The following is a 23,377-nucleotide window of genomic DNA, read 5'->3' on the forward strand; positions in this document are numbered from 1 at the left end:
AAGCTCAGAACGCATCGCAATGTGACGCGTTGAGTGCTTGTAGTCTAGATCGGAAGTGTACTGATGAGATAAAGTATGACATCATATAGACCTGCACTTAGAAGTGTATGTAAGACAACACATTAGGTATTGGATTTGGTACATAATCTGGCTAGTACACTACATAGACATTTAGTACCATGTTTCTCAAAGTGGTGTCCAGGGACACCAAAGGGGACAAAACTGTTTTTAAGGTAGACCACACAAATGCAACCACACAAATGCAACTCATTGCAACTCAATGAGTTGCATTGGTGTGGTTTAGGTTTACTTTAAAAACAGTTTTGTCCCAACCCGACCCTTTGGTGTGGCTTGGGCTTTACAGGTCTGTAACTCTGAATGTATGGACCCTTGGATCCATTTGGTTCCATTTATACACTCAGAGCTATGGGGGTTCTTTGGAATGAATTATATTGTGAACCATTTAGAAGTTCTATGAGTGCAAATAGTGAGATGAAATGATATCACTCCTTTGATATAATAATCATAGTGGTTGTAGCTATTCTACTGAGATAGACATTTACATCCTGTGGTCAGGTAGGACACCTACTGGTGGGTCAGAGTATTGCATCGAACTCAAACGTAAACAACTTGACTTGTTGATGCTCACATGGGGACCTTGGATTAGAATCCTATGTAGGGGTACGGATTGCAGCTTTACGTTTATTATTAGTATTATTAATAATAAGGGTAATAATAATAATAATAAATATAGCTGCAAGCAGCGATAATGAAGGCCAAGCAGGAAAGGAAATGCAATAACAATATGCACAATAAACCATAGAAACATGGAAGACATTTAAATGGCTGACATAACCAAACTGAGTAAAACTATACCTAAACCTAACCTTAACCCAAAAAGCAGCAAAAGACCTGAGAAGAGGCCCTGAGAGGATTCCCACCCTGGAGAATAGACTTTCAACAACACAAAACAGCTTTTGTTTCGTGAATGACAGCAAAGTAGTTTTGTTTATTTTTACTAAAAGTCAGGAGCCCACACATGGCAGTGGAATTTTCTGTCCATGTGCAGCAGTTAGTGCCTGGCCAGGCGTTAGAGAGAACTCACTAACGCTCTAGAGTCTAGACCAAGGCTAGGAGGCGTCCCTCATCCCATCTGGTACCCAGGAAGGGTGGCCCTTCGGATTAGTTGAACAGCCAAGCGACAGCTCCGCAGCCCTTGAAGTGTGCCTCACTTATTGTGCGTATTGCAGTCTTTTTCTTATTGCTGCAAATTGGCCCCTCGATCATATCGCTGCTTGCAGGCAGCTATATTTTTTCTTGATGATGATGATCTACGATGGAGTTAAGAAGCTAGACTAAAAACAGCCTGTTCCACCCAAAGAAAATACCAAATAAAAATACACAATGCAGCTTATTGAGTTTACCAAGACTTAAAGACACCAATGCAACCCAGCCCAGACATTTAATTTGTTAATGACTTTCATTCATATGTAGAATCTAATTCATGTCGTTTGTAAGAATGATTTGCATTCACGCAAACACAGAGTCTGTGAATACCAGCAGTTCCATACAAACAGAATGCTGACAAACTACTTCTCTCTATGTATGGTTTGTATACTGTATGTTTGCATGTCTTATTCACTCTCTCTGGTCCATCACTTACACTAACAAAAAATAATCATGAAAACTACCCACTACCATACAATGAAATGATGGCTTCATATCCTGACCTATAGTCACAATTTGAAGACTGGATGAGTAAAACAAATAAAGCATTGATATTGAACTAATGTGTTTTGCTTAACAGAACTGAACAACTGAACGCAAATCACACAATATAGTATAGACATTTATTTGAATTAAACATATAATTCCATGATTTCTTTACAGATATATATCTTTAAAAGTCAGACCAAAATAAATCAATTGTATTGCTTAATTATTTTCTAGCATGACAAGATATTTAAATGGTTCAATAAAACCTTGAGATTGATGCAAAAATGATAGTGATTATATTTTATGAGGAAGTAGATGCTCGTCCTTCATGTTCTCATCATCAAGAAAATCAAATACAAAATAACTGGACAGCTGTTTTAGTCAAATCTTACATGCCAAAGAACACACACTACAATAACAAAAATAGGCTAGAATCATGAAAATCCAACTACCTCACTTTAAACCAATGAATTTTTCTATAGTCTAGTCATCACTCATGATCATCATCAACGTCATTGTTCCAGACTTTGACCTTCCCTGGTAACATCTTCATAGTAGTAGTTGTGCTAATGAATGGAAAGACAGTCTCAGTGAAAGTGTGTGTGAAGGTGTGTATGTGTGTGTCAATATGAAATGAAATGAAATGAAATCTATATTTACCCAGGGTATCTGGGCTAAGCTCAAGAACTTGTTTCCAGCCAGGCCCTGCTCATAGAACACATTTCATCGTAGTGGTTGATGCCTTGTTCAAGGGCATTTCAGCGGTGGTAATTTTAACGTGTCGGACGGCTGGTTCGAACTGGGAACCTTCCGGTATCTAGACCGCGCCGCTATCCGTTCGGCCACCGCTGCCACCATATCAGGATCAGAGAATGCCAGTATTCCTCTGTTCCAGTCTAGCTGGACTCTGATCCTACGAGGAATCTGCTTCCAAAAGAGTGTAGTGTTTGACTCTGGTGAGGAGGCCATTGAGGATGAACCAGAGTTTATTCTCCAGAATGGACCGCCTGTAGTTCCCTGCCTCTGAAAAGAGTGTGCTAACACACCCAGTGACCAGCGTTTACTGTCTCCAACATCAACATCCCAGCTGTGAGTCCCTGAGTTAAAGCCCTCAGAACCCAGGACAATGTCCAAGTGGTCAAACCTCTCAGGGTTGTCAGGAACCCAGCGCATTTCAGTTCTCACACTGGTCAGATCATCAGACAGGACGTGTCCTGGTTTGGCAGTGTTGGGGTCCAGAATGACGGGAGTGTAGGGCACCATGTCCTTCATCTTGTCCCAGACTCTGAAGGTAATGTATTCTGCTGTTTGCACACATTTACTCCTAACATCATTGAATGTCTTCAGTTTCTTCTGCAAAGGCCTCAATGATTTCTGGACTTCCTCCTTGCGGTCCAGTGCAACTTCGCCGATGGGTCTGAAACGGTGGTTGGTGTGTTTTTCAGAATGAAGACACACAACACACACTGGCTGTTGACATTCCAGGCAGAAGAGCTTGAGTTTCTCAGCGTGCAGACTGCAGTCAACCTCAGACCCAGATGAAGTTCTCTGACGTTTTGAAGCTCTCTGATGTCTCTCCTGTATGAAGGCCTCACACAAGTTCTTCAGAGCCAGGTTACAGGGTGGATGCTCCATTGAAGATATCTTCTTACAAACTGGACATTGATGTATTTGCTTCTCTCTCCACCATGTATGCAGACATGCTCTACAGAAGCTGTGGCTGCATAACAGGACAACAGGCTCTTTAAAGATGTCACGACACACAGCACAGGAAAAATTCTCCTCTGAAAGACACGACTGCAATGCCATAATGCCTCAATGAAGCTACAGTCACTCTGATCAAGACAATGTTCCCTGAAATCGACTCCTGGTTGAATCCTGGTTCCTGTCAGCAAAGCTGTCCTCCCTCTCTCTCAGTGGAAGTTGTGTGTTTGTTTGGTCTGAGGAACTGAAGGTGAAACTGTTAGTCTGGTTAGGGGCGGAGCTTTTTACGTGCAAATTACCCCCCACCATCACACACACACATTCACCCTATTGTTGCATTCACACGGGCAGATTAAATTATGCAGTCTACCATTCATTGTCAATGGAAGCCAGCCAGCGACATGGCTTTGCAACTGAATAATGCATGTAGTGGATCCAAATCAACTCACAACACGTCTTTGCATCGTTTCATCTGCCCGTGTACTGTGAACACACCATAGCCTATGTGTGTGATACCAACTCTTACAAGATAGGCCATAAGCAAATAAATTAAAATGAGCTAGAGCTGCTAGACCAAAAGAATGAACTCAATTCTGAATATATATATTTTTTATATAAAAATCAGTACATGGCATTGTTTTGATAAGCTGGTCAGAGTATATATTATTATTACCTTCGACTTCAGTACATAAATAGTAGTCCATATTTTGTTGAAACCTTTATTTTTTGGCATGAGCGGACATTTTTGAGGGGTTACAAGGAAGGTAATCACACGCAATTCACAGTAGATTGTGTGTATGTGAATAAACAGCATTAAAAATGAAAGCAATTGAGTTTTAGTCCACGCATATAAAGGTAAAATTAGAAAGTGCCTTTCATTTTCGAATTTCCAAGTAACCTTTCACTGAGCTGATAAATGAGCAACACCCTGCACAATCAGACACACAAAATGGAGCAAAACTGGATGTCCACAAGTTCTGGGCCCCTACACACAAACATAATATATATGGTGTGTTTTTTGTAGTGGTTCTTTGTGGTGGTTGAGGTCATTGAGGTTATTATATAGCACCACGTTACGGTCAAACAAATAACCTGTTGTTCCCTGTATAGTTCTTTACAGGTCCAGAAGGTTCCCAGTTCGATCCTGACCTCCCCCAGAAGTGTCCTTGAGAAAGACGTTGAACCCCTAACTGCTCCAGATGAGCAGGTTGGTGCCTCACATGGTTCCCTCTGCCATTAGTGTATGAATATATGCACCTTGTATAAAAGGTGCTATACAAATGCAACATGTGTTACCAAAGTAAATGAGAGGACATTACTCCAATGTCCTCAATACCCTTTATTGATGTACAACTCAGTTAATAAAACATACTACATAGGAGGCCTTAAGTTGACACTGGCAGTAGTAATGGCTTAGTATGGTTCAAGAAGTAGTGGAGTCTGGTGGTAGTAGCCCGCAATAGGCCGCCCCAGTGGACATGAAATGCATCTAAAACCTTTCGTCTATGGGTTCTGAGAAATCTAGGCGCGGATAACCTCGGCGAGTGTGTTTCCCTGCAACCGTATCACTCTTCTCTGCAGCAGATGTGAAGTCGATTTTGTAGCATGCTGTCCCTTTGTCCATAGCCGCTTGCCCAAATATGCTGACCTCATCACATTAACTCAAGCCGGTGATGGCCATTTTTAGGCCAAGGAGTGTCACATGTCATAAAGCATGATAAACTTTTATGTTTTTGCCTTATACAGGATGTTAATGGTATGGTCACATATTTTGCTAATAACTCAAATTGCTCAACATGCAACTTTTAGCAACCAAGCTTAATATCATCTTCTAAGCCTATAGATTACATTTGAATCATAAAAGTTTATACTAACCACCATTTCTGGGTTCATGAACATTCCAGTAGACTAATGCCTTCGGCCTGGTGGAGACAACCAAACAGTACAACAGGACCGTTGTGTTGTGTCTGGAATGCACACTTAGTAATAGTAACACATGGTTAAGCACATGGTATTAGCTCGTTGACCTTGTTGTGTACTGAGCGTTGACTATGTACATTTGAAGATGATCCACAAAGCCCACTGTAAAACGATTAGGGGTGGGCAACTTGATGGAGAGAGGGCCACTATATTTCTACACTCACTCCAGAGGGCCACATCGCATATTACTGTCATAGCAAAAATAGCCGATCTACAAGCCCAAAACGCGTCACAATTCGACATTCGGTTGTTAAAGTCATCAATGGTGCAAAGGGAAGGAGAAGAGACCTCCTTCCGCTCACCTTAACCACTCCCCCCTCCTTATCAACCACTCCCCCCTCCTTATCAAACTCACCTGCCTTTCATTATCACCTGGCCAATCCCATCACAATCACCACAGCATAAATACACCTGTGCGCCATCACCTACCTGTTCTTACTGCCCACGTGGTCTAGAACAATCCCTCCATCCACCCCTTCCACCTCCATCTACTACTGTATATATATGTGATGCCCCCTGGCCATATTTATTATTATTAGAGTTCTACTATTGTGTTGGTCTGTGTGTTCTGTCTTCAGTCCAGGTGGTGAGCTGCAGTGTTCTGTGAAAGAGGCTTGGGTGTTGGCTTCATTGCCAATCAGCACTAATTATTGATGCTCTGGTCACGGAGGCGTGGCCAGGTTCCTTCTCACCTGTGAGGAACTGATCGCCCACCCAGGATTGGTGGCTGCTCTCGTCTCCACGCCTACAGTGTGGACCATGGAGGAGAGCACCATGTTAAACCGGAACTCCTCAGAAGATGTGAGCAGCATGTGTTTACTATATAGTTTTCAGGGTTAACTAACTATATAACTAACTAAAATTAACATAATTACAGAAAGTCGTTTTTAGTTACAAAATGTAGCTTTGCAAAAATAAAAACGACAACTGCATTGCGTTTACAAAACTAATCAAATTAACTAGAAACCTAGAGAAAATGTCCTTAGTTTCAAAAAGAGCAAAAATAGCAGGCCTGCAAGCTCACAACTTGTTGTGGTGCGACACGTTGTGAGGTTGTAGATCTGCTATTTTTTGCTCTTTTTCTGACCCTGTTGAATATAACCTAACTGAATAGACTATTACAATAAAAAACTAACAAACAAAAGTCATAATGAAATATAAAATAAACGCACACACACACACACACACACACACACACACACACACACACACACACACTTGTATGCCTTGTAGACTGGAACAAGACCATGGCTTGTATAGCGAATGATGGTTTATTGACTGTGTGTCTTGTTCTGCCCATCAGACGCCTGTCCTCTCACATTGGACCCAAACACAGCCTACCGACACCTGTCTCTGTCTGATGGGAACAGGAAGGTGTCATGGGAAACAGAGGAGCAGCCGTATCCCCATCATCAGATTGGACTCCAGGTCGCAGGTGCTGTGCATTGAGGGCCTGACTGGACGCCACTACTGGGAGGTAGAATGGAGTCAGTGGGTGTCTATCGCCCTCACATCCAGACGAATCAGAAGGTTAGGGCGGGGTGCAGACAGCGAGCTGGGGTACTATGGCGGGTCTTGGAGACTGGAATGCTCTCCTGCCAGTTACATTGCCTGTCATAATGGGAAGGACCATCTCATCCCAGTACCCACCTCTGGCTCCAACAGGGTCGGAGTGTATCTGGACTGGCCTGCTGGCACCCTGTCCTTCTACAGAGTCTCCTCTGACACGCTGACACACCTGTACACCTTCCAGTGCGCATTCACTGAACCCCTCTACCCTGGGTTCTGGGTTGAGTGGTCAGGCACCTCAGTGTCTCTGCATGTGTGAGGTCCAACAAAATGGTTAAATTGGGCACTTGCAAGTTGCAAGTTGCAACACACCTGCACTGAGTTGAGTAGTGAGTGGAACACACCTGCACAGATTGCAGAAGGCCTTCAAAAAGCACTCATTTGGTGCAATTGTTCATTTATTTGTTACTTTGGTTGAATTTGTTTTTCTTTGTTTCTATTTTAGCTTATCGCCATCATTGTTTCCATCATATCATCTTTATTATGTCAATAAATAAGAACTGTTCCATTTTATCCATCTGGTTTGGTATTGGTATTCTGGTGTCTGAGTGAGTGCAAGCCTACAAACTTAACAGTAACACTACTATAACTACACTACTTATACATAAGTGGGCAAGATAACAGACCTCACTAGATTTCCATTCCCAAGTGTGCACAATAGTTCAGTTGACAATAGCCAATCTACAAGCTCAGAGTGCTTGTAGATCGGAAGTGTACTAGAGATGAGATAAAGTATGACATCATATAGACCTGCACTTAGAAGTGTATGTAAAACAACACATTAGGTATTGGATTTGGTACATAATCTGGCTAGTACACTACATAGACATTTAGTACCATGTTTCTCAAAGTGGTGTCCAGGGACCGTCAGGGGTTCTAAATAGACCCTTAAGCCCAAACCACACCAAAGGGGACAAAACGTTTTTTAAGGTAGACCACACAAATGCAACCACACAAATGCAACGCATTGCAACTCAATGAGTTGCATTGGTGTGGTTTAGGTTTACTTTAAAAACAGTTTTGTCCCAACCCGACCCTTTTGTGTGGCTTGGGCTTTACAGGTCTGTAACTCTGAATGTATGGACCCTTGGATCCATTTGGTTCCATTTATACACTCAGAGCTATGGGGGTTCTTTGGAATGAATTATATTGTGAACCATTTAGAAGTTCTATGAGTGCAAATAGTGAGATGAAATGATATCACTCCTTTGATATAATAATCATAGTGGTTGTAGCTATTCTACTGAGACAGACATTTCTGTGGTCAGTTAGGACACCTACTGGTGGGTCAGAGTATTGCATCGAACTCAAACGTAAACAACTTGACTTGTTGATGCTCACATGGGGACCTTGGATTAGAATCCTATGTAGGGGTACGGATTGCAGCTTTATGTTTATTATTACGTTTATTATTATTATTAATAATAATAATAATAATTCATAATAATAATAATAAGGGTAATAATAATAATAATAAATATAGCTGCAAGCAGCGATAATGAAGGCCAAGCAGGAAAGCAAATGCAATAACAATATGCACAATAAGCCATAGAAACATGGAAGACATTTAAATGGCTGACATAACCAAACTCAGTAAAACTATACCTAAACCTAACCTTAACCCAAAAAGCAGCAAAAGACCTGAGAAGAGGCCCTGAGAGGATTCCCACCCTGGAGAATAGACTTTCAACAACACAAAACAGCTTTTGTTTCGGTGAGTGACAGCAAAGTAGTTTTGTTTATTTTTACTAAAAGTCAGGAGCCCACACATGGCAGTGGAATGTTCTGTCCATGTGCAGCAGTTAGTGCCTGGCCAGGCATTAGAGAGAACTCACTAACGCTCTAGAGTCTAGACCAAGGCTAGGAGGCGTCCCTAATCCCATCTGGTAGCCAGGAAGGGTGGCCCTTCGGATTAGTTGAACAGCCAAGCGACAGCTCCGCAGCCCTTAAAGTGTGCCTCACTTATTGTGCGTATTGCATAGTCTTTTTCTTATTGCTGCAAATTGGCCCCTCGATCATATCGCTGCTTGCAGCTATATTTTTTCTTGATGATGATGATCTACGATGGAGTTAAGAAGCTAGACTAAAAACAGCCTGTTCCACCCAAAGAAAATACCAAATATAAATACACAATGCAGCTTGTTGAGTTTACCAAGACTTAAAGACACCAATGCAACCCAGCCCAGACATTTCATTTGTTAATGACTTTCATTCATATGTAGAATCTAATTCATGTCGTTTGTAAGAATGATTTGCATTCACGCAAACACAGAGTCTGTGAATACCAGCAGTTCCATACAAACAGAATGCTGACAAACTACTTCTCTCTATGTATGGTTTGTATACTGTATGTTTGCATGTCTTATTCACTCTCTCTGGTCCATCACTTACACTAACAAAAAATAATCATGAAAACCCACTACCATACAATGAAATGATGGCTTCATATCCTGACCTATAGTCACAATTTGAAGACTGGATGAGTAAAACAAATAAAGCATTGATATTGAACTAATGTGTTTTGCTTAACAGAACTGAACAACTTTTTGATTGATTGATTGATTGAAAATTTTATTAACAGTTTGCAGAATTACAGTACATTTCAAGCACAAACTCAATACAAAACTGAACGCAAATCACACAATATAGTATAGACATTTATTTGAATTAAACATCTAATTTCATGATTTCTTCAACATCAACATCCCAGCTGTAAGTCCCTGAGTTAAAGCCCTCAGAACCCAGGACAATGTCCAAGTGGTCAAACCTCTCAGGGTTGTCAGGAACCCAGCGCATTTCAGTTGTCAGATCATCAGACAGGACGTGTCCTGGTTTGGCAGTGTTGGGGTCCAGAATGACGGGAGTGTAGGGCATCATGTCCTTCATCTTGTCCCAGACTCTGAAGGTCAGGTTGCCCAGGTGTTTGACCACGTCTATCAGTGCCCCCAAGACCAGCTGTGGGTCCTGCAGTGTGAACTGGACTCTTTCCATTGTTGTCTTGTAGTTCTGTAGGAATGAGATGTGTTCAGCTCTCAGCTCCTCCTCTATGTCTGTGATTGTGTGTGAGAGGGTTAATATGTCTTTGTTCAGACCCTCGATCTTCTCTTTCATCAACTGACACTTCCTCTCCTCTTCCTCCTTCAGAGCAGTGATGCTTGTCTCCTCTTCCTCGTGTAGAAACTGATGGAGCTTTTTAAACTGCTCCTTAATTCTACATTTTGTGTCCCTGGCCTGGAACCTAATGTATTCTGCTGTTTGCACACATTTACTCCTAACATCATTGAATGTCTTCAGTTTCTTCTGCAAAGGCTTCAATGATTTCTGGACTTCCTCCTTGTGGTCCAGTGCAACTTCGCCGATGGGTCTGAAACGGTGGTTGGTGTGTTTTTCAGAATGAAGACACACAACACACACTGGCTGTTGACATTCCAGGCAGAAGAGCTTGAGTTTCTCAGTGTGCAGACTGCAGTCAACCTCAGACCCAGATGAAGTTCTCTGACGTTTTGAAGCTCTCTGATGTCTCTCCTGTATGAAGGCCTCACACAAGTTCTTCAGAGCCAGGTTACAGGGTGGATGATCCATTGAAGATATCTTCTTACAAACTGGACATTGATGTATTTGCTTCTCTCTCCACCATGTATGCAGACATGCTCTACAGAAGCTGTGGCTGCATAACAGGACAACAGGCTCTTTAAAGATGTCACGACACACAGCACAGGAAAAATTCTCCTCTGAAAGACACGACTGCGATGCCATAATGCCTCAATGAAGCTACAGTCACTCTGATCAAGACAATGTTCCCTGAAATCGACTCCTGGTTGAATCCTGGTTCCTGTCAGCAAAGCAGAAGTTTTGGTCAGTAACTCAGTATTCCTTCTTGTAGCTGTGGTAAGACAGACAGGCTGTGCTCCCTCTCTCTCAGTGGAAGTTGTGTGTTTGTTTGGTCTGAGGAACTGAAGGTGAAACTTATATTCTGGTTAGGGGCGGAGCTTTGACGTGCAAATTACCCCCCACCATCACACACACACATTCACCCTATTGTTGCATTCACACGGGCAGATTCAATTATGCAGTCTACCATTCATTGTCAATGGAAGCCAGCCAGCGACATGGCTTTGCAACTGAATAATGCGTGTAGTGGATCCAAATCAACTCACAACGCGTCTTTGCATCGTTTCATCTGCCTGTGTGAACACACCATAGCCTATGTGTGTGATACCAACTCTTACAAGATAGGCCATAAGCAAATAAATTAAAATGAGCTAGAGCTGCTAGACCAAAAGAATGAACTCAATTCTGAATATATATTTTTTATATAAAAAGCAGTACATGGCATTGTTTTGATAAGCTGGTAAGAGTATATTACCTCTGACTTCAGTACATAAATAGTAGTCCATATTTTGTTGAAACCTTTCTTTTTTGGCATGAGCGGACATTTTTGAGGGGTTACAAGGAAGGTAATCACACACAATTCACGGTAGATTGTGTGTACGTGAATAAACAGCATTAAAAATGAAAGCAATGGAGTTTTAGTCCACGCATATAAAGGTAAAATTAGAAAGTGTGTTTTATTTTCGAATTTCCAAGTAACCTTTCACGCCCAGGTCTGTGCTAGACAAACTTTGAACTGGAACATTGAGCTGATAAATGAGCAACACTCTGCACAGTCAGACACACAAAATGGAGCAAAACTGGATGTTCACAAGTTCTGGGCCCCTACACACAAATATATGGTGTGTTTTTTGTAGTGGTTCTTTGTGGTGGTTGAGGTCAGGTGTTATTATATAGCACCACGTCACGGTCATACACAACCTGACCTGCCCTGGTGGAGACCTGTGCCCAGAGGTGCACTTTATCTGAATATTTATTTTGCTATTTTTGAGGGGCGCTAGCCCCTCCTATATACAGGTTTTGTCACTGTTTGTTTTACATCACCTAATCAACATGAGTTAGACTTTAATATATTAGCACCCCGCCCCCCCCCCCCCCCGCATTTAGTTATAGTTATGTTAACTTTATGAACTAAATAAAATATATTGGACATAAAAAAGACAATAACATTTTAATACTAGTACTCAGCTGAAATCAATAATATATCAATGTTCGGATATTAGCCTGCAGGCCGCATTAAGTGACTATAGAGATAGTGTATACCGATTTGCGTGATGTATTGATAAAATGTGTATGAATAATATAAAGAAATGTGTTTTTGCAAAAATCACCCTCATGGTGGCACTATAACAGGGCATTGTGGATAAATTGGGGCAGAGTTTCGTTGTTGGCATCCAGGGAGTGTGTGTGCACAGTTTGGTATCGACCGGGCAAACGGTGCCGGAGATTAGCTGTACACAGACGGACGGACGCACACACAGACAAGTGTGTGCCGTAAACAGTGCAAAACATACTCTCTCCCCATGCCTTTGGCCTGGTGAAGACAATACAAATAAATACATTAAAATTCATAAAAGGCATCAGATTTGAGTAAATTATCTTGATTCCAAATATAGGCAATTCTAATTGCATGGTCTATATCCATTCCACTGATGCAGGTAACTGTATGTACTGTGAAACAGTCCATATCTCTATGGTCCATATTTAGCATACACTGCATAAGTTTGCATAAGACAATTGAGAAGATATACATTTGTAGTGCTAATTTAAAAGATGGCACTGTATTGAGGTGAATTATTTTAAGTCAGTGATGTGATGTTTTCATTTAAGACCATACAAAATGCATGCGCTTTAACATAATCCAGCACTGATCTGTTTCAAGTATTGGCCTTTCTCTCACTTAAAGTCAGTACCAGTATGGCCCTCTGGACTGATACTGCCCACCTGTGGACAGCATAAAATGCCCTTCTTGCCTTGCCTCTCAGGTCGTTCACAGCTTTGTTGAGGTTACCTGTGTTGCTGATGTTCCATTGTGTCAATGAAGGCGCTTCTTCACACCAATGACACCATAGATACTGTATTCCTTTCATAGACATATAAAAGCAATGAGCCACCTCTGTAGAAAGCTCACGACCATTGATACCCGCTAATGTGCTTCCATTCAAATGGAAACAGCTGGTTTCAGTGTAGATTTCCAAATGTGTTCTCAATGTGAATGTGGGGTTTGGGGGTCTCCAACATGACACGATACAAATACAATGTTGTTAATGGGTGTGTAGAATTTGTACACTCTCGGGCAAGGCAAGAAAAGCTTTTATACCATCAAACATCAGCTAGATGGGTGGGTGTGGGCATTTCACTCCAGAGAAATGAAATGAAATGAAATGAAATCTATATTTACCCAGGGTATCTGGGCTAAGCTCAAGAACTTGTTTCCAGCCAGGCCCTGCTCATAGAACACATTTCATCGTAGTGGTTGATGCCTTGTTCAAGGGCATTTCAGCGGTGGTAATTTTAACGTGTCGGACGGCTGGTTCGAACTGGGAACCTTCCGGTATCTAGACCGCGCCGCTATCCGTTCGGCCACCGCTGCCGCTGCCGCTGCCGAACTTTGATAAAGCGAGCGAAAGGCTGAAACTTATAGTGCTGAATTATGTTAAAACTGCATGGATTTTGTACAGTCCCAATGAAAACAACACAGACATGATCCACCTCAATGCAGTATCAACTTTTAAATTAGCCTACTAATTTCTACCTTGCCACTTGCAAAACTTCACAGGTCACTGATATGGCCATTGCAGTATGCTAACTATGGACTCAAGTCAGACATTTGTTATTTACCATTTTCTCGGAAATCGGTGACTGATCAAAATCCTAACAGCCAGTTTTTCATAGTTGCAATGTGACATAGCTCGATGCTGTAGTGGCCCCACCAAGTCCAACTACATGCTTTCCCCAGTTTTAGTTTTTTGCAGTGAAACACAGTAGAGTAGAAGCTGTGCCTGTGACAAACCCTGGCAACCTTTCTATTTATTGTCTTTTTGTTCTATATACCCAGGCGGTTTGATTTCATTTTTTTCGTTATTTTGTTAGGGGAGTTATTGTACTCACACCGGAGGACAACAATTTGATTCAATCACGACAGAAGTGTTCCAGTTCAAAGTTTGCCTGCTCAAGTGCTCATTATTTTATTCCATAACTTCCAATCTCACTTGTTTATCCTGTATGAGTTGTATCTGTGTGTGTGTGTGTGTGTGTGTGTGTTTGTGTGTGTGTGTGTGTGTGTGTGTGTGTGTGTGTGTGTGTGTGTGTGTGTGTGTGTGTGTGTGTGTGTGTGTGTGTGTGTGACTGTGTGTGTGTGTGTGTGTGTGTGTGTGTGTGTGTGTGTGATTTGCATGTTAAAGAACAGCTCCGCCCTCCAGACTCATCTGAGACAATAAAAGGTTCACCCAATCACCTTCAGTTCAGCAGACCAAACACAACTTCCAGTGAGGGACTGTCTTTCCACAGCTACAGGAGGGAATACTGACCAGGAGACTGCATGCTGACTCTGTCAGATGAATGATTGAACAAGAACAAGGATTCACTGTGAAAGTCAACTTCAGGGAACATTGTATCTGGAGCAGGGAGTGTTTCTACCACTGACTGGCTGATTTCCTGTCTTGATCAGAGTGATTGTAGCTTCACAGAGATACGCAATGGCATCTCTGTCGTATCTTTCAGAAGAAGATTTGTACTGTACTGTGTGTTTGGACATTTTCAAAGATCCTGTTGTCCTGATATGCAGCCACAGCTTCTGCAAAAGCTGCCTGCAGTGGGGAGAGAAGAAAATCAAGGAATGTCCAGTTTGTAAGAAAATATCTTCAATCAATCATCCACCCCGTAACCTGGCTCTGAAGAAGTTGTGTGAGGCCTTCGTACAGGATAGACGTCAGCATGCTGTGAAATGTACAAATCACAGTTCCAGACCTATCGCTGCACTGGACTACAAGAAGGAGGACCTCCAGAAATCTCAGAAGACTTTTCAGAAGAAACTGAAGGTATTTAATGCAGTCAGGCAGAAATGTGTCCAAACAGCAGCATACATTAAAGTCCAGGCCCAGAACACAAAGGGGGAGATCAAGGAACAATTTCAAAAGCTCCATCAGTTTCTACAAGAGGAAGAGGAGGCTAGCATCACTGCACTGAGAGAGGAAGAGGAACACAAGATTCAATTGATGAACAAGATTATTGAGGGCCTGAGCAGAGATATATCATACATTTCAGACGCAAGCAGAGCCATCCAGACACAGCTGAGAGCTGAACACAGCGTATTCCGAGACAGCTCATTCCTACAGGATGACTACAAGATGACGATGGAAAAATGCGAAAAAATCCAGTGCACAGCTTTTGGCCCCACACATGATCTGCCCCCAGGAGCACTGATAGATGTGGCCAAACACCTGGGCAACCTGGCATACAGAGCCTGGAACAAGATGAAGGACATTGTATTTTGGACTCCTGTCATCCTGGACCCCAACACTGCCTATCCAGAGCCTGTCATGCTGTCTGATGATCTGACCAGTGTGAATGGGTCCTATCAGCCCGATTATCCATTCATGGAGAAGGTTCCTGACATCCCAAAGAGGACGCTCTCTCTCTTACGCTACCCTGAAGATCTTACCGGATCTTACCTCTGTACATGTCTCTGAATATAATTGAATATGAAGGACCTGTACTTATTGTATTGCAGACTGTGTTGGCATGCAATCTTTCACTTAAACAGGTGTGTAGTAGTTATTTGCCCCACACATGATCTGCCCCCAGGAGCACTGATAGATGTGACACCCTATTAAGTCTAATTGTTCATCTACTTCCTCATAAAATATAGTCACTAGACTCACTACTGTATTTTACCATTTCATCTACCGGTGTATACTTTTGAAATATCCTGCCATGCTACAACATAAATTAAGCTATAGGATATGATTGATTTATTTTGATCTTGTGTTATTTGAGTTTAGTACTGTAAAGTTACTGATGGACCAGAGAGTGAACAACATGCACACAGAGACAGATGCATTCTATCAGCCTTTTGTTCATTCTCACAAACAACACAAATTCGATTCAAATATGAATGAATTGATCTCCACAACAAGCTGCAAGGTGTATTTTTATTTTTGTATTTTAGTTGGACGGTTAATTGGGCTTTCTACTTACTTTATGAACTTGTAGATTTATATTTTTCTCCTCATTTCTGGGCCCCTACATCTGTTTGATTTATTGATGTATGGATACATTAACACTAGATTTTATTTTACTGTGTGGATTGAACAAGATGCTTTTTTGTTTCATTTGATTGAAATAAAAAAATATTGAGCTACAGAGATTGTTTTCCTTCTAGTTCTATGAGCCATGTTATATTTCCCATACCATATTGATGGTATTGTAGGAATAGCAAGAAAGACTAATTGCTATTTCTATCTTTGAATCAGAATGTGCAGAACGGCACGTCTGTTTATTTCACTCTCTTCAATCATACTAACAACTCAACACACACACCCCCACTTCCTTGTTTACCCTGAAACCCCGGCCCACTCTCTTAGGGTGAATTATGTCCCTAGAAAGTCACTACAGTATAAAATGCCTTTCTTCTTGCCTTGCCTCTCAGGTCGTTCACAGCTTGAGGTTACCTGTGTTGCTGCTGATGAAGTCAATGAAGGCGCTTCTTCACCATAGATATTCATAAAATCCACCTCTGTAGAAAGCTCACGACCGTTGAGTGGAGTGGAATGGAAACAGCGAAACACAGCTGCATGGTTTCAGTGTAGATTTTAATCATTGTGTTCTCAAGGTCAATGTGGGGTTTGGGGGTCTCCAACATGATACAATGTTGTTAATGTGTGGGGGTGTGTCAGAATTTGTACACTCTCGGGCAAGGCAAGAAGAGCGTTTATGCCATCAAAAGAAACATCAGTTAAATGGGTGGGCGTGGGAAGCATTTCAGATCGAGACCCATAGGCCTACTGACATTGATAAAGCGAGCGAAAGGCTGAAACGTGAAACACATAGTGCTGAATTATGTTAAAACTGCATGAATTTTGTGCAGTCCCAATGAAAACAATATGGACACCTCAATGCAGTAACAACTTTTAAATTAGCCTACTAATTTCAGTGGAATGCATAGGCTATAGTAGGCCTATGCATTCCACTGAAATTAGTAGGCTAATTTGTATAGCCGCTATACAATTAGAATTGCCTATATTTGGAATCAAGTTAATTTAATTTACTCAAAATCGGCTGCTTTTTATGAATTTGAATGTATTTATTTGTATTGTCTTCACCGGGCCGAAGGCATGGGGAGAGCTAGAGTATGTTTTGCACTCTGTCCCAATTCTGCAATCTCCGACACCGTTCATGCCAAACTGTGCACACACACTCCCTGAATGCCGACAACGAAACTCTGCCCCAATTTCTCCACAATGCCCTGTTATAGTGCCACCATGAGTTAGATTTTTGCAAAACACATTTCCTTATATTATTAGTACCTATGTTCCCCAGGGATACATGGGGAATAGACACATGCTGCTTGCTTTAGCCTATACCCCTAACCCCACCAAATCCAACTGCATGCTTTCCCCAGTTTTTCTTAAATTGTCTTATTTGGTTTTTGACACTTGCCTTGGCAACTTAAAAAATACTCTAGTAAAGTAAAAAATATATCTCAAAAGTTTACTATAGTAGGCTACTCGAGTAAATTGTGTACTTAGTTTGTTTACACCAGCTGATCACTGCTGTGTGTGTGTGTGTGTGTGTGTGTGTGTGAGAGAGAGAGAGAGAGAGAGAGAGAGAGAGAGAGAGAGAGAGAGAGAGAGAGAGAGAGAGAGAGAGATTTGCATGTCAATGTTCAGCTCCGCCCTCCAGACTCAGCTGAGACAATCAAAGGTTCAGTTCAGGTTCAGTTCAGAGAGTAGTAGACCAAACACAACTTCCAGTGAGTGAGGACAGACTGTCTTTCCACAGCTACAGGAGGGAATACTAACCAGGAGACTGCTGTTGACTCTGTCAGATGAATGATTTAACAAGAACCAGGATTCACTGTGAAAGTCAACTTCAGGGAACATTGTATCTGGAGCAGGGAGTGTTTCTACCACTGACTGGCTGATTTCCTGTCTTGATCAGAGTGATTGTAGCTTCACAGAGAGACAATGGCATCTCAGTCGTGTCTTTCAGAAGAAGATTTTTCCTGTACTGTGTGTTTGGACATTTTCAAAGATCCTGTTGTCCTGTTATGTAGCCATAGCTTCTGCAAAGGTTGTCTGCAGACATGGTGGGGAGAGAAGCAAATCAAGGAATGTCCAGTTTGTAAGAAAATATCTTCAATCAATCATCCGCCCCGTAACCTGGCTCTGAAGAAGTTGTGTGAGGCCTTCGTACAGGATAGACGTCAGCATGCTGAGAAATGTACAAACCACAGTTCCAGACCTATCGCTGCACTGGACTACAAGAAGGAGGACCTCCAGAAATGTCAGGAGACTATTCAGAATAAACTGAAGGTATTTAATGCAGTCAGGCAGAAATGTGTCCAAACAGAAGCATACATTAAAGTCCAGGCCCAGGACACAGAGAGGAAGATCAAGGAACAATTTCAAAAGCTCCATCAGTTTCTACATGAGGAAGAGGAGGCTAGCATCATTGCACTGAGAGAGGAAGAGGAACACAAGAGTCAGTTGATGAAGGAGAGACTTGAGGGCCTGCGCAGTGATATATCATACATTTCAAACACAAGCAGAGCCATCCAGACACAGCTGAGAGCTGAACACGGCATATCCCCAAAAAGCTCATTCCTACAGGATGACTACAAGATGATGATGGGACAATGCAAAAGAATCCAGTGTGCAGCTTTTGGGCCCACACATCTGCCCCCAGGAGCACTGATAGATGTGGCCAAACACCTGGGCAACTTGGCTTTCAGAGCCTGGGACAAGATGAATGACATTGTATTCTGGACTCCTGTCATCCTGGACCCCAACACTGCCTATCCAGAGCCTGTCATGCTGTCTGATGATCTGACCAGTGTGAATGGGTCCTATCGACGCGATAATCCACGCGATTATCCATTCATGGAGCAGGTTCCTGACATCCCCGAGAGGATGAACCAGTGGAACTGGGTACTGGGCTCTGAGGGCATTGACTCAGGGTATCACAGCTGGGACGTTGAGGTTGGACAAGGCAAGTTCTGGCAACTGGGGGTGTGGCAGTCTTTTCATAGGCAGGGAAATGTACGTCATTCTCCACTCTATGACATACGGGGTAAATTCTGGGGAATAGCCGCCGACGATTCCTCACTAGGTGTAATCACACCGGGGTCACACACTAAACTCAGAGGAATGCCGGTTCCCTGGACGATCAGAGTCCACCTGGACTGGGACAGAGGAATGCTGTCGTTCTCCGATCTTGAGACTAACACACACATATATACATTCAAACTCACTTTCACTGAGACACTCTTTCCATTCGTTACTTCTACTCACACTAACCTGAAGATTTTACCACATTTTAACTCTGTACATACATACATGTCTGAATATAATTGAACCAACCAAAAATGATGTTGGTGAAGAAAGATTATATTCAGTTACTCGTCATTTCAGGTAGCATGGTAGTGGGTTTTCACAATTCTAGGCCTATTGCAGACTGTTGGCATGCAATCTTTCAGTTTAAACTGGTGTTATTTTTTTTTAAGTATTTTTTTTGAAAGGTACATTTTGTCTTGTTTTAGCATAAAGGAATATTAGATTGTATTTTCTGGACTTTTTTGTGTTTTATTCAAATAAATCTATTGTGTGATTTGAGTTCAGTTGTTCAGTTCTGTTTTAACTATTAATGCAACACTGATGTTTTTAAAATCTCACGCAGTCAGTCCAAATTGTGACTACCGGTATAATATATTAAAACAAAGCTTGTACCTGTGGATTGAACAGATGCATCTAAAAAGTATTTGATTCAAGTAATCAAAACAAATACTGACCCTATTGGCTCTAAATATAGAGAATAATACACAGAATACCTGCATACTCCTGTCGGTGACTGATCTTAACAGCCAGTTTTTCATAGTTGTAAGTAAATTGTATTTATAGAGCACATTTCACAGACCTCGAGTCACAAAGTGCTTCACAACAAAAAAGTCAATAAGAATAAAGCAAAGAAAAACAGAGCAAACGGCCCTGGGGAAAAAAACAAGAAATCAATACAGCACTATGTTGCAAAGGCAGGTCTTTAAATGTTTTTAAAAAGGTCCACAGAGGCCACAGATTTTGGTCGTCCGGGAGGTCGTTCCATAGCCTGGGGGCGAAACTAGCAAAGGATCGATCACCTTTAGTTTTGTGAGTGGAACCATAGGGGTGGAACGACCAGCAGGGTTTGGGATGAGGATCTCAGAGACCTTAATCTAGGAACATGGGTGGAGTAAATCACAAATATATGGGGGGTGCCTGGCCATAACCTGACTCCACCAGATGGGGCAGCAGTTCCCAGTGTACTCTCTGCTGCCCCATCTGGCGCAGTCAGGTTAGCCTGGCCATACTATTAAAGTATTTTTTTCCGGTGGAAACAAAATCCCCTTTTGGCCAAAAAGTACCGTTTATGTGGTGGGGGGCTCAGAGTGCTTCCACTAAGGAAAGTAGGCTTTCTAATGACACAATCCGCCTTTGTTTTGGTGAGTAGCAAAAACGTTCTTTTTATTTACGCTAACACAGTAGAAGCTGTGTCTGTGCAAACCCTGACAACCTTTCTATTTATTCTCTAACAGGGGTCTCACCGGAGGACAACAATTTGATTCGATCACGACAGGTGTGTGTGTGTGTGTGTGTGTGTGTGTGTGTGTGTGTGTGTGTGTGTCGCCCTCCAGACTCATCTGAGTAAAAGGTTCACCCCCAATTCAGACCAAACACAAGCACACAACTTCCAGTGATACAAACATCAAAAAACAGAAAAAACGTGTTTCTTTAAAGTCAATTTCTTCTGTCGATCAGATTATACTAAGATCCCCTGACCCACATGTCTTGTGTTATTTGAGTTTAGTTTATTTAGTACCGTTTTAACCAACATTAAATCAATCAGAGGCAATATAGTAGAACACAACTAGTTAACATTGATGTTTTTCTCATCAAGTCAATTAAGTCAGTCTAACAAAAAGTTACTGTTGGACCTGCAGAGAGAGTGAACAAACACAGAGAGGCATTCTATCAGCCTTTTGTTCATTCTCACAAACACAAATTTGATTCAAATATGAATGAATAATGATCTCCACAACAAGCTGCAAGGTGTATTTTTGAGTGGTGTAAACCACTCCTACAACTGGCTTTTGTGTGCAGAAAAAAATGACCATGGTTGCTATGTTCAAAATAATTTCTGACGTAATTAAATCACACCCGGGTGAACTGGATGACCGTAGCAACCATGGTCATTTTCTCTGCACAGAAAAAGCCAGTTGTGAAATCACATCCGGGTGTGATTTCATTACGTCAGATCAGAGCTGATCAGGCTACATAATACCTTACCTTATTTCATTACGTCAGACATTACGTCAGACCACAGCTGATCATGCTATATAAAACCTTACACCACTCAGTTCACACGGGTGTGATTTTTATTTTTGAGGGGAGCTAGCCCAAGGTTTGTTTTAAAAACGCCATTGACAATGAAGGGAAAATTTACGTCACCTTGTCCCATGACACAAACATTAAATCCCATTAACAATAAAGATAATTTGTTTGTTTTGACACAATTTGTTTTACATCATCATTACATTACATCACCTAATCACTTCCTCGATGTTGTAAGATGATAAGAGCGCCCCTCACTTCACACAGGTGAAGGTTAATTGGGCTGTTTTTCTACTTACTTTTGTGAGCTTGTAGATAGGCTATATATTTTTCTCCTCATTTCTGGGCCCCTACATCTGTTTGATAATTTGATGTATTGATGTATGGATAAATGAACACTAGATTTTATTTTACTGTGAACTTGTGGATTGAACAAGATGCTTTTTTGATTCATTTGATTGAAATAAAAAAAAATATTGAGCTACAGAGATTGTTTTCCTTCTATTTCTATGAGCCACGTTATATTTCCCATTGTAGTTTTGATTATGAAACAATTAATCCCATCCCCCTCCACATGGTGGAGCTGTGGAGCTGAATATCTTGAGTGAGCGAAGTGAAACAAATTCAAACAAAAAAGTTCTGAAACTTGGTGTTTTGTATGTCTGTGTCACTTCACATTGGCAACCTGATCATATTTAGGGGTCATCTCGGGCTGTCCCGAGGCAGTCCTAGGAGTTCACACATTATGTATGGTTGAAAAGGCCTCTGTCAAGTTGTTCAAAAAAGACCCCATTGACATAAGATTGATGATGGCCTTTGACCTTTACTGAGCCCTTACTTTTAAACCATGCACGCACGCACGCACGCACGCACGCACACCCACACACACACACCACTTGCTGCAGGGGCCCACCTCTCAATCAGCGTTATCAGCCCCTCATGTGACAAACCATGCAGGATGCGCATTGGACTGCACAGTCACAGGCACTTAGCCTGGCTAATAAGCCAGACTAACGGCTGATTCGGTCTGGCTTATAACCCAAAGTAAGGAATGTATGGAATCTGGATACAATGTGTAGGAGTAATGTACAGAAATGTGTTTTGCCAAAATCGGCCTCATGGTGGCACTATAACCGGAAGATGTGGAATAGTGTATAGAGATTTGCGTGATGTTGGCCTATTGATAAAAATGTGTGCGAATAATATAAAGAAATGTGTTTTGCATGAATCACCCTCATGGAGGCGCTATAACAGGGCATTGTGGAGAAATTGGGGCAGAGTTTTGTTGTTGGCATCGACCGGGCCAACGGTGCAGCGGTGCCGGAGATTAGCTGTACACAGACGGGTGGATGGACGCACACACAGACGGAGTGCAAAACATACTCTCTCCCCATGCCTTCGGCCTGGTGGAGAGTCTGGAGACAAATACAAATAAATACATTAAAATTCATAAAAGGCAGCAGATTTTGAGTAATTCAATTACTTGATTCCAAATGATGCAGGTAACTGTACCACTGTGAAACAGTCTGAAATGAGTCCATATCTCTATGGTCCACACTGCATACTGACATAAGTTTACATAAGCTATACGGTATACCTATAAGACAAGTGGCAAGATGTACATTTTTATAGATTAATTTAAAAGATGGCACTGCATTGAGGTGAATTATTTTAAGTCAGTGATGTTTTCATTTATGACCATACAAATTTCATTGGCTTTAACATAATCCAGCACTGATCTGTTTGAAGTATCTTTCTCTCACTTAAAGTCAGTACTATAGTTTAGGCCCTCTGGACTTAAATGCTGCCCACCCGTGTTTCTTTTGATGGCATAAAATGCCCTTCTTGCCCCTTGCCGAGCTCACGTCGTTCACAGCTTGAGGTCACCTGTGTTGCTCGGGTTTGAAAATGATTTGGGGACCCTCCAAAAT

At 41.8% G+C, this 23,377-nt stretch overlaps 3 protein-coding genes and 1 long non-coding RNA gene across 4 annotated transcripts; 3 read left to right on the plus strand and 1 right to left on the minus strand.

The window, feature by feature from the left end:
• Positions 1-1,828: 1,828 nt before the first annotated feature.
• LOC306924360 (E3 ubiquitin-protein ligase TRIM21-like) lies at positions 1,829-10,881 on the minus strand. Its single transcript, XM_079502854.1, has 2 exons — positions 9,673-10,881; positions 1,829-3,513 (listed from the first exon to the last, which is right to left on the minus strand). Exons 1-2 carry the CDS (start codon positions 10,723-10,725, stop codon positions 2,464-2,466), a joined length of 2,103 nt encoding a protein of 700 aa, XP_079358980.1. The 5' UTR covers positions 10,726-10,881; the 3' UTR covers positions 1,829-2,463.
• Positions 5,840-7,482, plus strand: LOC306925477. Its single transcript, XR_013790256.1, has 2 exons — positions 5,840-6,201; positions 6,704-7,482. It is a non-coding gene; the product is annotated as an uncharacterized lncRNA (long non-coding RNA).
• Positions 10,882-14,308: 3,427 nt separating the features above from the next.
• LOC306924224 (E3 ubiquitin-protein ligase TRIM35-like) lies at positions 14,309-16,224 on the plus strand. The gene has a single exon (XM_079502653.1). It carries the CDS (start codon positions 14,559-14,561, stop codon positions 15,549-15,551), a length of 993 nt encoding a protein of 330 aa, XP_079358779.1. The 5' UTR covers positions 14,309-14,558; the 3' UTR covers positions 15,552-16,224.
• Positions 16,225-17,765: 1,541 nt separating this feature from the next.
• LOC306924223 (E3 ubiquitin-protein ligase TRIM35-like) lies at positions 17,766-19,694 on the plus strand. Its single transcript, XM_079502652.1, has one exon. It carries the CDS (start codon positions 18,048-18,050, stop codon positions 19,434-19,436), a length of 1,389 nt encoding a protein of 462 aa, XP_079358778.1. The 5' UTR covers positions 17,766-18,047; the 3' UTR covers positions 19,437-19,694.
• Positions 19,695-23,377: the final 3,683 nt, after the last annotated feature.

This window comes from Electrona antarctica (assembly GCF_951216825.1).
Source record: "Electrona antarctica genome assembly, chromosome: 6".
Classification (NCBI taxonomy): Eukaryota; Metazoa; Chordata; class Actinopteri; order Myctophiformes; family Myctophidae; genus Electrona; species Electrona antarctica.

Coding starts and splice junctions, on each gene's coding strand:
- LOC306924360 (XM_079502854.1), bottom strand. CDS start 10,725: ATGGCATCGCAGTCGTGTCTTTCAGAGGAGAATTTTTCCTGTGCTGTG. Junction 3,514..9,672: donor CAGGGACTTACAGCTGGGAT/GTTGATGTTGAA, acceptor ATGGCATTGCAG/TCGTGTCTTTCAGAGGAGAA.
- LOC306924224 (XM_079502653.1), top strand. CDS start 14,559: ATGGCATCTCTGTCGTATCTTTCAGAAGAAGATTTGTACTGTACTGTG.
- LOC306924223 (XM_079502652.1), top strand. CDS start 18,048: ATGGCATCTCAGTCGTGTCTTTCAGAAGAAGATTTTTCCTGTACTGTG.